The sequence below is a fragment of the Antedon mediterranea genome, chromosome 8 (assembly GCF_964355755.1).
Source record: "Antedon mediterranea chromosome 8, ecAntMedi1.1, whole genome shotgun sequence".
Classification (NCBI taxonomy): domain Eukaryota; kingdom Metazoa; phylum Echinodermata; class Crinoidea; order Comatulida; family Antedonidae; genus Antedon; species Antedon mediterranea.
Window position 1 is genome coordinate 19922114 of NC_092677.1, and position 17086 is coordinate 19939199.

Genomic DNA, 17086 nt, shown 5'->3' on the forward strand with positions numbered 1-17086 from the left:
GGGAGAAGCTTTTTCTCATAATCACAGATTTCTTCATCTTCCTCTTTAACTGTTGTGGTATATCTCTGGGCAATTTTTTCCTATCTATTCAATTTATATAAAAACTGTTTTAATTTCAAAAGAAGTTGCAGATTAATTTAATCAAATTTTCTTAAGAAAAAAAATCTTACATTTTCTATGCCTTGCTAATTGTTCTAAATCTGGAATATTTTTGTTTTTGAGTAATAATTTGCTCTTATGCTGAACTTGAAGGTATCTTGGATGAGGATTATTATGAAGTCCAATGTCTACTCCTTCTGATACTGAAACAACAACAAACATGAATATGAGGTTACTGTACAATTTGAAAACATTTTATTTTCATATAACCATAAACATGATAACCCTTCCAGTTTACTGTAGCCCAGTGGGCTAACGAATATTCAGGTGCCCTCTTTGATTAATTAAAATACATCAACAATATAAACAATAACTAACAATCCTCATAACTCTTAAAGGTTTATTTTTAAAAGATTACTACTGTCATTGTACAACATTTTTATTAGGTGATCATTTTGTAAAAAAGATCAAAATCTTGAATCCAGAATTTAATTCATCACTTGATATTACATGCAAACATAAGATAAGTTCAATGGCCTATTTTTGCACGTAATTTTACCAATATCTTAATTTTTTTGGTACAGCATTTGATGAAATGCATCAATTATTTTGAAATTAGGCTCAATTCAAAGCTGATGAAGCATACTACACATTGGTTATCATGAAAAGTCATTTGAGTCATTATTACATATTATATGGAAAATAAAGTTATTTTTTCCATTTTTTGGGGTAAAATTGAATTTTTTTATTTTAATTAATAACAACAATTTTTGTAACATACGTTTAATTTTTTCAAACAAATTTTAAAAACTGCCCTAGCTATATGGAAATGGATATCAAAAAGAAATTTTGAATTTGCATTACAATTACAGCTTGTATATGTAAAATACTGATTTTACTCATTTTTGGGTAAAAAAAAAAAAAAAATGTTATATGCTATACTTGTGTTAGAATGCTAAATCATACATTATGAAAGCCAATGAGAATGTTTGTATTCATTGTAATGGGGAGTTTCTGTCATAAACCTATCATAAGTCATCATCAATTTAGAAAATACTGATTTTCATGCATTTTTGGTTAAACATCGCAAAAAATGCTATCTTGTATAAAACTACTTGTCGTACAACGCCAAATCATACATTATGAAAGTCAATGATAATGTTTATATTCATTGTAATGGGGATTTTTGTCATAAACCTACCATAAGTCATCATCACTTTAGAAAATACTGATTTTCATTTATTTTTGGTTAAAAATTACGACAAATGCTATCTCCTGGAACTACTTGTCATAGAACGCTAAATCATACATTAAATAACAGCCAGTGACAATGTTTATATTCATTGTAATGAAGGTTTATGTCATAAAGTCATCCTGTTAAACAAGTTTTATGAGTAATGAGATTTTATTAAAAATTTGGCAATATCAAGAGATCGTACACAGTCTGAGAGGGCAGAGCGAAGAGACTTATGGACTAAGCTAAAAGAGAGACAAGAGATGGGTGAAAAAGATTTAATTATTAGGAATGGCAACATTGTTAAAGGGTGTTTTCGCTCCTAATTATCGGATAGATACTGTACTACAGCTTAAGAAGAAATTTCTGTTGTTAATCAAAAAGAAATAATTTCTAAGAAAAAGTTAGACGAGAAGTAACTTATTAAAAAAGCTGAAATTAAGTTTATTTATTCGAACACCGATTCCTTACTGAATAAAAGAGAAGAGTTGCAAAGTATAACCAGACGTTGTTTTATTATGCGAGATTCTTCCTAAGCGTTCACTATCAGAAATTCAGCATGAGGAATTATAAATAGAAGGTTTTTAGTTTTTTTGGTCAGGCAATACAGGAAGAGGTATTGGTATTTATGTTGAAGGTATACCTGTTTAATGAAGTAACTATTGGAAACTTTAAAGAATCAGTTTGTGTCGATCGTAAATTTAATAAAGATAACATTTTAGTAGTTAGTATTTACCTTAGCCCAAACAGCAAGGATAACAATACACTATTAAGAGAAATGCTCTTAAAAGCAGATAAATTGTCAAGAGACAACACAATTGTTATAGGAGATTTCAACTTTGGTAATAACGATTGGGAAAACTCTATAAATTTAGGTCGAGAACAACAAGAGAGTGCGCTATTTTTGGAAACTGTGGAAGACATATTTTGGACTCAATGTAAGAGAACCTACAAGAGTTCGTATAAATCAAGAAGCCATATTAGATTTAGTGTATCAAAGACTGAGAACGTAATTGATGATCTGGAAATATCCCCTCCTATTCGTAAAAGCGACCATGTTGTTATTGTATTTAAATTGAGGATTAATGAGGGTATAAAGGAACATGAAATACCATGTATGAAGAATTATTATAAAGCCAATTACGATAAAATAAGGGAAGAGTTTTCAAATTTTAATATCAAAGAGGAATGTCTTGACGCAATGGGTGAAGAGATATCTCAAAAGATTGAACAAGCACGAATGTGCGATACTCAGGGTACAGCAAAAGAAGCTGTAATGACGTCATAAGACCGGATCTAACGTCACATACACATCAATAACCTTTTTTTAAAAAAAACGTTTAATCCATTTAAATTACAAATAAATATGGTAATAAGCACAAAGCAAAATAAACATGTGTAAAAGTGATAATTACTGATTACACAAAATAAGTATTTAAAAAAATAATAAAAACAAGATATACTGTATATCATATTGCGTATACAGTACTTTTCACCATAAAGTTTAAGAAAAAAAAGGTTTCGCCCGGGCTCGAACCGGGGACCTTCTACGTGTACTGTTAAGCAGACGTGATAACCACTACGCCAAGAAGCCGCATATAACAACATAACGCTGTGGTGTGTGTCACATTGTGGCGTCCTAATTAAATAAATTAATTAACAAAAAAGCAAATTAAAAAATCCGGCTCTATAGCTTTGAGGACATGTCCCTGTAGTATATTCATGCCAAATCCCAGCTCAATACTACAACGAATAAGGGAGGAGTAGTAGTTCATAAATCGCACTTTTTACTCAATAGTGTCCAGATGGAAGAAGAAGAGGAGAAGATGAATAAGTCCTAGACTCGGGTACCCCGAGTAAAAAGCTATCAATATATATGTTGAGAAATATGTGCCATTACGAAAAAAAAAGACTATAAATAGGAAGGAGTGGGTAAATATCGAGCTGAAAAAGGCGCTCAATCTAAAACATAAATTGTGGAACCGATTTAAAAAAAATGCAAGATGAAAATACATGAATAATTATGCTAAACAACAAAATTTTGTTACATGGTTAGTGAAGCAAGAAAAAAAGAGTTATGAAACTAAAATTGCCAAAGAAATATAAGTGAACCCTAAGAACTTTTGGAAATATGTACAAAGCAAAACGAAATCAAGACTAGATATTGCGTGTGTGAAGAATAATCTAGGTGAGATGGTGTCAGATGATTATGGGAAAGCAAAAGTGTTCAATAAAGCCTTTGCTTTGTTGTTTTTACGTTAGAGGACGTTCTTAACCCTTTCACTGCGGAGCATTATTCCCACTTCTGTGCGTAATGTATATTTAAGAAAAACATATGGTATTTTAATAAATTGCAAAAAAATACTAATTGAGATAATTGTGTAATTATTTTTGTGGTGTGTGATGGGCAAAGGGTTAGTCTACAGTTAGGTATAAAAAAAAAAGTAATTTGCATATTGATGACGTCATGTGACGTCATTACAGGTATTTTGGATTTCGTGTTTTTTATCGAATCAATGATAAAAACTATATTTTCTATAAGAAATTCTTATGGAATACGTTTTTCCAACTGGATATTGATGAAGATACGTATAACAAATAAAAATTTAAAAAAAATTGAATTATTTTTATTGTTTTATAAAAATTATGCACAAATCAAAGTTTTGGGGCAAAATCGTGAAAATAATGACATTTTCCAAAAATTCACTATAGTACAAAACTAACTATTGTTTCAGAATTTTTTTTTTTTTGCGTGTTGTGATAAACACAATGTTGCCCTATTGGGGCTGGTAAATTTTGGTTACTTTCAAAATGGCCGCCATTACGCTACTCAAAACAACTTTCCAAGATAGAATACTATTATATACACTATACTATATATAACTATAACTATAGAGGGCGCTTGATTTTCAAGACAATAATACAGCTATAGAGGGCCGTTTTTTTTGCTGGAAAATTTTTTTAATGACTTGCAAAAATATTCAAGTTCATCGAACAAATATAGAGGGTGCTATATATTATAGGCAAATACGATTAAATCATTGTTTTGCCCATACCCGGTTACCCTGGTTACTTTCAAAATGGCCGCCATTACGCTACTCAAAACAACTTTCCAAGATAGAATACTATTATATACACTATACTATATATAACTATAACTATAGAGGGCGCTTGATTTTCAAGACAATAATACAGCTATAGAGGGCCGTTTTTTTTGCTGGAAAAATTTTTTAATGACTTGCAAAAATATTCAAGTTCATCGAACAAATATAGAGGGTGCTATATATTATAGGCAAATACGATTAAATCATTGTTTTGCCCATACCCGGTATTACCGGGTATACGCACTTCAACGACGTTTGTTTATACCCGGTAGTACCGGGTATACGCAGTGAAAGGGTTAATAGGGAGGTTTCGCAATCTTACGAATACGATAACCAAAACGGATACGTCACGCACACGTATTCGTTTTTCGTAAGCCAGTAAAAATCTGTTTCGCATGGCAACAAAATATTGAGGGCGCCGTCCGAAATATGAGTGCGGTAAATTTGAGCGAAGCGCAGGTACGTGTTGCTTGGTGCTTGGCTGCCGGCCTAGGCCTAGCGTAACATCAAAGCGAGTGAGGACTTTAAAAACTGCTATTTATCAAAATTGACCTGGCATTTTAATAAATTAGTTTAGTAAATTACTTTCAATAAAAGTATAATTATATTATAATCATGAATCATTTCTGATTCAAATGCAAAATGTGCAAAATAGATCAAAAACTATACTCGTTTTGTAGTTACGAATATGACTGGTGATATTCGTCAACACGAATACGCTTTACGAATATGAAATGGGGATCAGCTCAAAAGTTTCACAAATGTGTGACGTATCCGTTTTCGTTATCGTATTCGTAAGGTTGCGAAAGCTCCCTACTATTCCTGACTTATCATCCCGCTTCTCTGGCCCCGAATTGGTTACTGTGAAATTCTCAACAGATATAAAATCTTATTTACGGCGCCTGGATATCTGCAAGTCTCCGGGACCAGATGGATTACATTCAAGAGTGCTTAAGGAACTAAGTAGTGAACTTCGCCATATTTTACAAGTTATGTTTTTAAAATTAGTGGAGAATGGAGTATTACCAAATTCGTGGAAACAAGCCAAAGTAGTGCCAATTTTTAAGAAAGGTAAAAAATCAGACCCCATAAATTACAGACCAGTCAGCCTTACATCTATAATATGCAAGACCATAAAGATGTTTGTTAGAAATGTCTTGATGAATCACATGGAAGTTAATCACCTTTTTTCCACCCATCAACATGGCTTCACTCCTTCAGGGAAAAATTTCATGGCAAAATTTTGAATAGCAATAATTGCCAATCAATTTGAAAATTGATTAGAAATTTCAATACATTTGTGTAGCATTTTGTTTGTGTATTTAGAAAGTTATTGTATTTTATATAACAATTTGGTAATTACTTAAAAAGGTTGAAGTTAAAAATGTCGCACATTATCCAATGTGCAGGCCAGCAGTATACCAGTAGGCCTGATATTCTGCCCGGGCTAAGCTTAAATGAAATGTGTGTGGTGCGTCAAGGTACCCTAACTACTGTACTGAAACATGGTATGCATCCAACTAGCCTGGCTCTCATTACAGCATTGGTCGAAACCAACACATATTATTGCTTTTATTACAAGGTTGAACATATAATATGTGCAAAATGTATGTTCATACTACGAAATTTCGTTATGGATTGGAATTTATGTTTATTTAAGTAACTTGCTTCCTGGGAAAATATAGGTACTGTATGCTCACTGTGTTATGTTATTTCTGTTGGTTACACTTTGGCACACAGCATTGTTTACCGTATTGCTTGAAAGGTGATGCATGCCCCATGATGATGGAACGATTTGCACGGCATGCATTTTGCTGCCCTCAATTATTTAAAAGTAAAAACATGCATGTCGTCGATCTTTAAAAGAATAATTATATCTCTACTACTTTTCGATGAAATAAACCAAACAACGTAAGTGACGGTTCTTGACTAAAATTTGGAGGCTTCAGAAGAGCCTGCGATGTCTAGACTAGACTATGTAGCCTTACACTAGTTTTTTATTTTTATTTTATTCAATCGAAACCAACAGCAATAATTACCGCCACTAACAGGTTTGATACAAACAAAGCCAGGACTGTTAAAAGCACCTTGATCGGTCCGAACATTGATCAAGAGCTTCTCTTGTCCAGTGCCCACCTTGACCAGAGGAAAGTCATAAGCCAATATGATGTATAAAGGCAGATACTAGATGCAGGGGTTGCCAAAAGAGTCAGCAGTGCTGATTTCAAATGCCTAACAGGACCCCAGCTCCATATAAAGCACCCTATATTCCCAGATGGTGTCCCATCCAAGCTCTAACCAGGCTCAACGTTGCTTAACTCTTAAATCTGACGAGAACCAGTGTTTCAACGTGGTAAAGCCGTATTAAGGTACCTAGGCCTAGGTCTGGCCTATAGCTAGCCGTTGTTCATTGTTGTATCACGAAACCATGCGATCCATTTCAGTAATCGCGTAGCAATTGTTTTATTTTATGTCGCGATTTGTGATGCGATACTGGCGAAATTTTTCCCTGGGCTTTAGATCAGGTTGTTCATGTAGTTTTAGAACAATAGACCAAATGGATTGAAGAGGGTGAATGTTTTGATTGCATCTTTCTAGATTTCAAAAAAGCGTTTGACAGTGTACCAAATGAAAGGCGTACGGCATTGGAGGAAATTTATTAAAATGGATTAGAGCATTTATTTCTTGACGGACACAACAAGTGGTGTTAAATCGAGTTCATTCAGAAAGCCTGAGAGAGTTAGTAGAGGAGACCCACAGGGCAGCGTGCTTGGTCCTGCACTGTTCAATATATTTATTAATGATCTCCCTAAAAGAGTTTTTTGCAAATGATACCAAAATGTACAACTTGGTAAACAGTGTGGAAGAATCAAATGGATTACAGGAAGATCTGAATAAATTATTTGCATGGTGAGAGAAATGGCTTCTCCTTTCAACCTAATAAAATGTAAAATTATGCATTTTGGAAGAAAGAATAGGAAAGTTGTCTATCATATGGGCACTGATCAAAGGAAAATTCCAATTCAATCAGTGGAATCAATAACAGATTTGGGAATCATACTTGACAACAAATTGTCCTTTGGATTACATGTTGCACAGAAGGCTTCTATGGCAAATAGAAAATTAGGAATGATAAAATGAATGTTTCATTATCTCGATAACCATTCTTTCATGCAGCTGTATAATCAATCCCTTTAATTAGCGACCATTATATTATTTGGTATGAGTAAAAGACAAGAATAATAAAGTTTTTAATTATGTGACAAAAAATGAGTAACTGTACTGGTACTGCTGGTCCTCTTCCAATTAAAGATCACTATACTTAAAGACACCTCCAATTAGCGAACATAATATTATTTGGTATGAGTAAAGACAAGAATAATAAAGTTTTTAATTATGTGACAAAAAACAAGTAACTGTACTGGTCCTCTTCCAACTAAAGATCACTTTACTTTAAGACACTTCCAATTAGCGACCATTATATTATTTGGTATGAGCAAAGACGAGAATAATAAATAGTTTTTAACTGTGAAAAAAAAAAAAGAACTTTACTGGTCCTCTTCAAATTAAAGATCACTATACTTAAAGACTCAAATTAGTGACCATTATACTTTTTGTTATGTCCATTCACTTCAATTGATATGGCTGAACTCTGGTCTGTGAAACAACAGGTTTTATTGTAATTTGATAGACTAGGCCTATTTCTCCTCATATAAACAATAATAATAATATTTATTTGGATCGACATGTTTTGCGATTCAAGTTGATATTCTAAGGAATTATAAATACCCTAAATGGGAGTTGAATGTCCAGTGGCCTAATTGTTACAGGATAAAGGTGATTGTGACAGTCGAGGGACCTATTTTGTTACCGATGAAAACTTCCCGGGTGGTTGCAACCATTTTCAACAGCTGGTGTTATACTATTCAATGCTGAAAATTGTCTGGTAAAAAATTGCGCGCCCGTAGGAATTTTTGACATGCTCAAAATGACAAGAAACGCATAAAAAGTTGATTAGAAATTAATTTTGCGCATTTTGAAATTTTAAATGCGCGTGCGCGCGTAACTTCTTGTGAAACATGCCATTTTTAATCCGTAGAAAGTTTGCCCCTGATATGACTTAAATTTTGTCAAAGTGTCAATACTAAATGACTTTTGGTTTTTAATCTATGATCAATCATTGAAATTCATAAAATTGCGCGTAAGTCACGTTGCGCAACTATGACGTCATTCAAAAAAAGGAGGTGCACAACTTCACGTAAATGCCCATATGTTGTCAAAGTTATGAAATGTTATGTTTACACATTTTAGAGAAACGCGATCCACAAAAAGGAAGGATGGAAAGAAGAACTAGACATGAAACTCGTCACTTTGACGAGTTAGTTATCCGCTCGACAAACGCCACGTGCACGTCATACGTTGGAATGTTGCACACAGAAAAAGATTATGGCATTATGACCTGAACTGAAGAATATGATATGTTGTTAGTGCTAAATTCTGTCTATTTTGTGTCATTTAGTACACAGTATAATCTGTATACACGTAATTTAAATTTTTAGGCATGAAGATGTCATAAAAATGAAATATCTTTAACTCATGTATAAGATAGTTGATTGACCTAGACAATATTAAAATCTCGGAGAAAAAGGAATACAGATAAGCGTGATGCGCTCCATTTAATGTGATGAGCAATAAAGGAAAGAGACAAAAATCATACATTTACATTCGTGTGGCCATACGATGATGTCACAATGTCCGGTTAGGCATATTGATTAATGATCCGATATCTACAACTCATCACCTACCAGAATATGTAAGTAAAAAAAAGTTTACCTCGTAGTTTAGAATCTATGATTGTTTAAAAAAAGGCATAATTTTTACGAATTTTTGAATTTTTTCATTAAAAACACGCACAAATTGTACAATTCGACATGCTCGTATGACGTAATTTTAAGTCTAAATTGTTTTAAAATTTGATAAAATTACTATAAAAGGCTGGAAAAACATAATTCACGCAAAAAAGATGTTTTTAGCGCTACGTGCGGACCACGCGCGTAAGATTGTTCGCGCGCGTGGGAATTTTTGACATGCTCAAAATGTCATGATCAGCGTAGAAAGTTGATTAGAAATTAATTTTGCGCATTTTAAATTTTAAATGGGCGTGCGCGCGTAACTTCGTGTAAAACATGCCATTTTTAGTGCACAAAAAGTTAGCGCAAGATATAAATTAAACTTTTGCTAAGTTTCAACTTAAATTGTTATATGGTTTTCAATCTATGTTAAATACGGGAAATTCATAAAATCACGCGTAAGTCACGTTACGCATTTCTAACGTCATTCACAACTTCACGTGAATGCCCATACAGTACAGGACAGAATTATTGCAAAAATCCCAACGCATTCAACACGTTGTCGTTGCGTTGTGTTTGCGTTGCGTTGAACGGCTTTCAACGTTTAGTTGTTTATTCAACGAAAGTCATTATCAGCATGTCAAGTAAACAATGAGTTATTTCAACGCTAGCTGCTGCAGCACTAGACTGGCCGATTGCACGCCTGAACGATCAGTAACAACAACAGGCAAAATACCTATCGGCAGTCACTACCAGATATTTTAATATAAATAAAATATATATGAAGCTTAGATATATTTTAAAGTATTGAACGGACAGTTACCAAATAAAACACACAGTGATATTTCCCAGTGTTTAGTGAAGGAAAACATCGAATAATAAGGTCGATGCCAAGTCTAACAGTTAACACTGTACTGTAGGCCTTCCGGGGGAAAACACGATCTCACGTCGTAAAATCAAACAACGTGGAAATTACTGACATCAACACACGAGGCCGCCACCCCGGTTTCCTCAAGAAAAACACCACGTGTGTTATGACGTATTTAACGATAGTTAATGACGACGAAGTAATTAATTTTATTTAGGCCTACATTTTTTAGCTGTTCGAGATTCAAGAGATAAAGTTAAAATATTGTTTCTCTATTTTGGTTTTTATTTTATAATTGTCCCATTGTTTGTTGTAATGTAATTTGAAAGAACTAAAAAATTTGACATGTCCGACACCCATGAACCAAATCTTTATAAATCGAACAACATTACATTTTAAAGTACAACAAGCGTTTTGAATACGTTAACAATAGAGCGTGTTGAATGTGTTGAACCCGTTGACCGTTCATTGAAGACGTTAAACAATTGAATTCCATAGCGTTGAACGCGTTGAAAACTTTGCGCGTTTTGAAAAGCATCACACTGTAACTGTTTAAAATGTTGGCTGTTCGCTCGCATATTCTCGCAACTCCCATCCATTCATACAGTTTCAGGAGGAGGCCAATATAATTATACAGTATTAAGAAACAATAGTATGTTAAAGAGAAAACGCCTAAACCTCGCCTATAATAATATATTGTCTTGCATCAGAATAATGTGGTTCTTTATTCTGAATTGTTTGGTTATTCAAATATTTGTGGGTTACACCTAGGCGTGAATAATATGGTATGGCACAGGTTTTGATTTTAAAGAAAACGCCTAACATTGCCTATTGTCATCAGATTGGTCATTCCTATTTCTTGGTTATATTTAACGCTTTTCTCTACATGGGTTACGTTAGGCATCACAATAATTAATTTATAATATAATACATGATAATGATATATTTATGGATAATAATAAAACTAAACGATTTTTTCCCTTTTAATTACGCGTTATTTCATAATGAATGAACTCTTCACCTTTCGATCAGTTCGTCCCTCACGTCACGAAAAGCATGCGTGAAAAAGACGACGACCATGCTGGATCGTGACGTTATGTTGGTGGTGTATTGTTGCCTTCCACGGCGGCGGGTGTAGGCTACGTTGTTTTTATAAATAATCGAGAAAAATGTAGTACAGTTCTGCGAAGTTTTTAGTTTGGAAATAATTAATTACGATGTGACCTAGCCTCCAAGATTCACCGCCGCCTTAACTTTGGTATTTAATACTCCAGTTAATATAGGCACACAGTAATTGAGGACATGACCACTACTTTAACTGCGATGGCAGACGCGGCTCATATACACACATGGCCTATAAGCGAGACACAAAAATAGAGGAGAAATGCGCGTGCGCGCGTAACGTCTTGTAAAACATGGCATTTTTAAAGCTGCACAACTTCACGTAAATGCCCATATGTTGACAAAGTTATGAAATGTTATGTTTACAAGTTTTTGAGATACGTGAGACACAAAAATGGAGGAGAAAGAAATAAGATAAAAAAAAAAAAAGTAACAGGACGATTACAAGGAGTTATCCGCTACTAAGCGGATAACTAATAATACAGAAAAAAACTGTTTATCTCATACAATAACAAGCGGATAACTAAATATGTACTTAAAAAATACTACCACCACTGTGATAAAATGTAAATCTATCACTGAAATTAAAATGGAATATTTTTACTCACCAATTTCAGTTGTCAAACAATTGACTTTTGTATACTGTAATTAAAGTTTGTAAAAATACCTGAAAACAGTTTAATCCATTAGAAATTGCTTGATCATGTGACCTGCAAATGCATGAATGGGCCAATCAGCAGCCAAATAAATGACGTCATGTGATATTCATTCTAAACTATTTAAGCGTCGGATTTTCAGATATTAGAAATCCACTCAAACACGCCTATAAATATGTTTATAATTTGTAATTAAAACTACACAAAATTATCTTATGTTTTGAATATTCAAACGCATATCGTTAATTAAACACTAAAAATATTGCCGTTACATTACTGTTACGAAAGCCGGTTTCGATTATGCCAATAAGCCTACCGCCGTCAGATATCAGTATTATAGGCAGGGCTGCAAATTAAGGGGTATTTGGTAATTTTTCTGTTTGCGACTAAAGAAACAGAATAGGTCGCGCATAGCGCGACAAGATCGTCTGCTTGTGCGAGTTGTTTCAAATTGAAGTCAGGTGTGTTTTCCCTATTTCAAACACTGTGTAATTTAATCTCTCTACTACGGAAGGCTCAGGAGTTTCCACTAGTCACCACCGCCGCAAAGGAGTCAGGTTCATTCAAGCGTACAAAGCCCCTAAACATTTTACACTCGTTGTGATTGGAAGTTCGTCCATTTATTGCATGCTGCCTTACCCAATCACACAAAAGGACACCAAACACACAGCACTAATGACGCGCGGACAACACAAACCTCGTGGAAAATCACCTCTGTTTTAAAGAAGGAATATAAAAACAATTGTACCGCCCATAGTTGCCATTTCTGGCATTATTATGCTTTTTGGCATTATTTAGAGGCCCACGGCGTCTGGCATAATGCCGCGGCATTATTTAGCCGTTTTTAGCATAATCTGGCATAATTTTGTGTTTTTTGAACAACCAAAAAAATAATACACCACAGAACAAAAATAAAATATTTTGTTTAATCTTGCAATTTAATACATATCACCTTACACAATATCATATCGTACAAAACAGATCTGTTCGGGTTTTCCGTACAATAGTTCTTCCATCCTTTTGTTTGGGACTTAAATAGACTCTTCGGATAGGAAGGCTGCTCGAAAACTACCGTGTGTGCGATATAGGCAGCACAACAAATCTAGCTATGGCTAGCTATGTTGCTCTATTTCAGAGACCATGCAGGTTATTGGATCCCCAGATATAGAGACAATTGAACGAAAACATTATGAAAGGGGTTTTGTTGTTTCAGTTCATAATTATAAGTGGCCGCACCCCTACCCCAACCCTTGAAATGGCAATTTCCAGTAACTAATTAGAAGCTCTAATTTTAAAAAGAATTTCTTCTAGGAGAATTTGTTTTCCATATTTCAAATTATGTTCCATTTGCATCGTCGTAGCAACCCTATTTTTCCAAATGTTCTTCACCTCTCAGCCCCAGTAGTGACCATGTGGGCGAGGTAATTTTTATTTAAAATTAAGTGCCATTTCCGCCCATCGAGCAGCTCTATTTTTCCATTTTTTTTTTTACCTCAGCCCCAACCATGGTGGGGCTGAGGTCATGGAGACACTTAATATATATTTTTATTTCCTATTTTAAATTATAATTGCCATTTTCAAAACTATGATGGGCTAAGATCCTGGAGGTACTAATAAATATATTTTTATTTCATATTTGAAATTAAGTGCCATTTCCGCCCATTGAGCAGCTCTATTTTCCCAAATTTTCTTACCTCAGCACCAGCCATGGTGGAGCTGAGGTCCTGGAGACACTTATATATTTTTATTTCCTATTTTAAATTATAATTGCCATTTTCGAACTATGGTGGGCTAAGATCCTGGAGGTACTAATAAATATATTTTTATTTCATATCTGAAATTAAGTGCCATTTCAGGCCGTCGAGCAGCTCTATTTTCCAAATGTTTGTACCTCAGTCCCAACCATGGTGGGGCTGAGGTCCTGGAGACACTTAATATATATTTTGATTTCCTATTTTCAATGATAATTGCCATTTTCGAACTATGGTGGGCTAAGATCCTTGAGACACTAATAAATATATTTTTATTTCATATTTTAAATTAAGTAACATTTCCGGCCATCAGCATTTTTCAAAATTTTCTTATCAACCATGGTGGGGCTGAGGTCCTGGAGACACTTAACACTTTCACCGCCAGGCATTCAACAAAGGAAGTACCCCTCACCGCCAGCCATTTTAGATAAATTTACCTGTTTTTCAAAGCTCATAGCAAAGGTGTTTGTAATCAGAATAACAAGCAATATACACTCAAATAATGAGATAGAAATAAACTTTCCAATGGTACCAAACACTTTATTGAAATAAAACTGTAATATCACATAATTGTACAAAGAACTTGGCTCACTTTTAGCACTTTAGGTTCAATCGGAGAACAAAGCAGAGATAATGAGGTTTTTAGCCTGGCTGCACCGTCTGTCAGTGTCACGTTTCTCAACCTATTCTACAAACTAGTCTAAGCCAGGCTAGCTAAATTATCTCCAAATATTTATTACATTTTATAAACCAGATTTAGGTACAAATATACCTTCATCATCTGGGGATAATAAATACTCATTTTCAGAGTCAGAGTCGGCAAATATTTCTGCAATTGCTTCGTCTGCAGTAAGCACATTATGTTGTTTACGGATAGGACGCGATGTAGGCCAGCTGGGTCATTGGCACTAGGGGTTAATAAAGTATCAAAATATTTGCGGTCCAGGTCGATTTGGATGTTGAAATTTTTATATGCGGTCCATATATACATGATCTAACAAATTGTGCAATAAAAAGCCAAAGACGGAAATTTCCGTCTTTGGCGGTCTGGCGCTGGGCATCGAAAGACGGAGATTTCCGTCTTTGGCGGTGAAAGTGTTAATATATATTTTTATTTCCTATTTTAAATTATAATTGCCATTTTCTAATTATGGTGGGCTAAGATCCTTTCATATTTGAAATTAAGTGCAAAGATCGAGCAGCTCTCATATTTCAGCTCAAAAATTCTAAATTTCCATGGCTGTAACAGGTTTTTTTTGGGGGTGGGGGGGGGGGGGGGAGAAGGGTTCGTGGGTTCGTGTTTGTGTCATTTGCAATTACCATTTCACCCCAGATATTTTTAGAATTATTAGTTATTACTCACAAAACTAAAAATACAATTTTTGAACGACATAGGGATACAATTTAGGCCCTATTTTGTGTCAGTTGGGGTTTTACAAACGTTTATTAGACATACAACCGTTGGTGGCGCTGTTTAGGGCCACATTTTGGGGATCTGGCATTATTTTTCCCAATCTGGCATTATTTGAGACAGGATACGGCATAATTTAAATTTTATCGCTGGCAACGCTGGTACCGCCGTACACAGAAGTTAGCCAGGGCGGGCGCGGTAGATACAAAGGATTGTCGTCGCGCAGTCATCAGCATTTTTTAGGCAGTATAAATGGTTACATCATGATTAATAAATAATGTAATTTATTAATGATATACATAATAATATCTATTCATTATATAGATTAAACAGCAGTATTGTTTATCAGTAAATTTAATACTTTATTCCAGATTCTGATTATCGAAAATTATATATCAGAGAAAATACCGCAACTTTTCCTACGAAGTAGCTTCGTAGATAAAACAGGCTACGTTGTTGGCTTTGTAGGTTGTACATTGTTTGGCTTCGTTAGTAACCTCAATAAACAACCTCACGATGTTCTTAGTAAGTAACACTAACAAGGTGTGAAAATTATTATTTAATGTGTTATTTTTGACTGGCGGAGGAGGACCAATTTGTACATTACTAAGAAATATATAATATAATAGTTTTTATTCGTAAACGTTTCATTCGTGTGTGTTTTTTTACTCTCAACGGCGAATATAAATTTCCCACAATGTAAACGTAGAGACACGATCCAACACAATGAACTATGCCAACTAATAAAAATAATATAGCGAACGTCCAGTCGATCCAGAAACATGCAAACAAAAAGATCGTAAACAATTCATTCGCTCAAAAAGACTGCCGACAGAGAAGACCGTAATTAATACAGACCTAGTTTTTTGGTCACATGTCATGAAACGCGATACTCTGTTTTACCACCACCACAAACCTCTCGCATGTTTTTTTTACTCGGTACGAGGGGGATGGCTACAAAACAGTGTACCTGAATTTTGCGTCACATGAAACGTAATACAGCTCTAAACTGTTCCCACGGTTCGCATGTTTTCCCCTCCAAATTCTGGTCGGGTCTTTTGTCGTAATAATAATTTACAAAGGCCTATGTTAAATCTTAACATGGAATATATATTTATTTTGCATAAATTTTGTTGGTGTCCTAGCCAAGGTGTTGTTGTTTTTATAATTCGCTAAACCAAGGTAGGATTGAATCATGTAGGCCGCCGAAACTCTCTCTGCGTGAGCTGAGGGCCTCGGGCCCGATTTCGTCTCGTCGGCGGATGTCCTGCCAAATTAGGACAACCGATGTGTAGGGCGGCTACAAAAATTAACGTCTAGGATTTTAATTAGCCAACAATACATGTTTGTTTCCATTGTTTATGCTCCTAACTAAAGGCGATGACATTGGTGTTTACAAATTACTAACCCTACGAACCACCCTACGATCGACGCGTAGATATTATCATAAAATCGTAGGCATGGCAACGAACAATACTTTGGAAATTACAGGATATGTTTAGCGAACAATGACCTACGATCTATTAACGCGTAGGCTATGAAAGGTTACGCGTATATACAAAGCAGTCATTTCTTTCTGTACCGTAAAAATAATAGATCTTGCGTGAATATAAGTGGCGCATCAGGACCATTGCCTAAATGTGCATAACCCAAATTAATTGAATTCTTCAGTGGTGAATTTTTATGTGCTCAGAAATCGATTGAAACAACCTATAATTACTAAAAAATCCCCCCCCCCCCCAAGCGGGGCCATTGGCGGCCCTCTGACCACCCAGCCTAAGGTTGTACTGTATTTCATTTTTATACACCCCCACCCCCCCCCCCCCACCCAATAAACTAAAAACGGATCTGCGCGGATGGGTTTGAGGGAAGGGGGTTAGTTGTCGATGAAAAGGTGCTACTAAAAAAATTGGTGGTGCTACCAAAAATTATTATGAGCCATCATACAAATTTGATAGTGCTACCAAGTAAAAAAGTTAATTTGCAGCCCT

The 17086-nt window shown here is 34.8% G+C and overlaps 2 protein-coding genes across 2 annotated transcripts in view; both read right to left on the reverse strand.

Annotated features, from left to right (window-relative positions):
- The window catches only part of LOC140057082 (enoyl-CoA delta isomerase 2-like), a 442575-nt gene that overhangs the window by 360098 nt on the left and 65391 nt on the right, over positions 1-17086 (reverse strand). The window lies entirely within an intron of this gene.
- The window catches only part of LOC140057271 (large ribosomal subunit protein mL38-like), a 34231-nt gene that overhangs the window by 13608 nt on the left and 3537 nt on the right, over positions 1-17086 (reverse strand). Inside the window, exon 2 of the mRNA XM_072102854.1 lies at positions 171-302. Within this exon, the coding sequence (XP_071958955.1) occupies positions 171-302 (132 nt within the window). The remainder of the gene's footprint in view (positions 1-170; positions 303-17086) is intronic.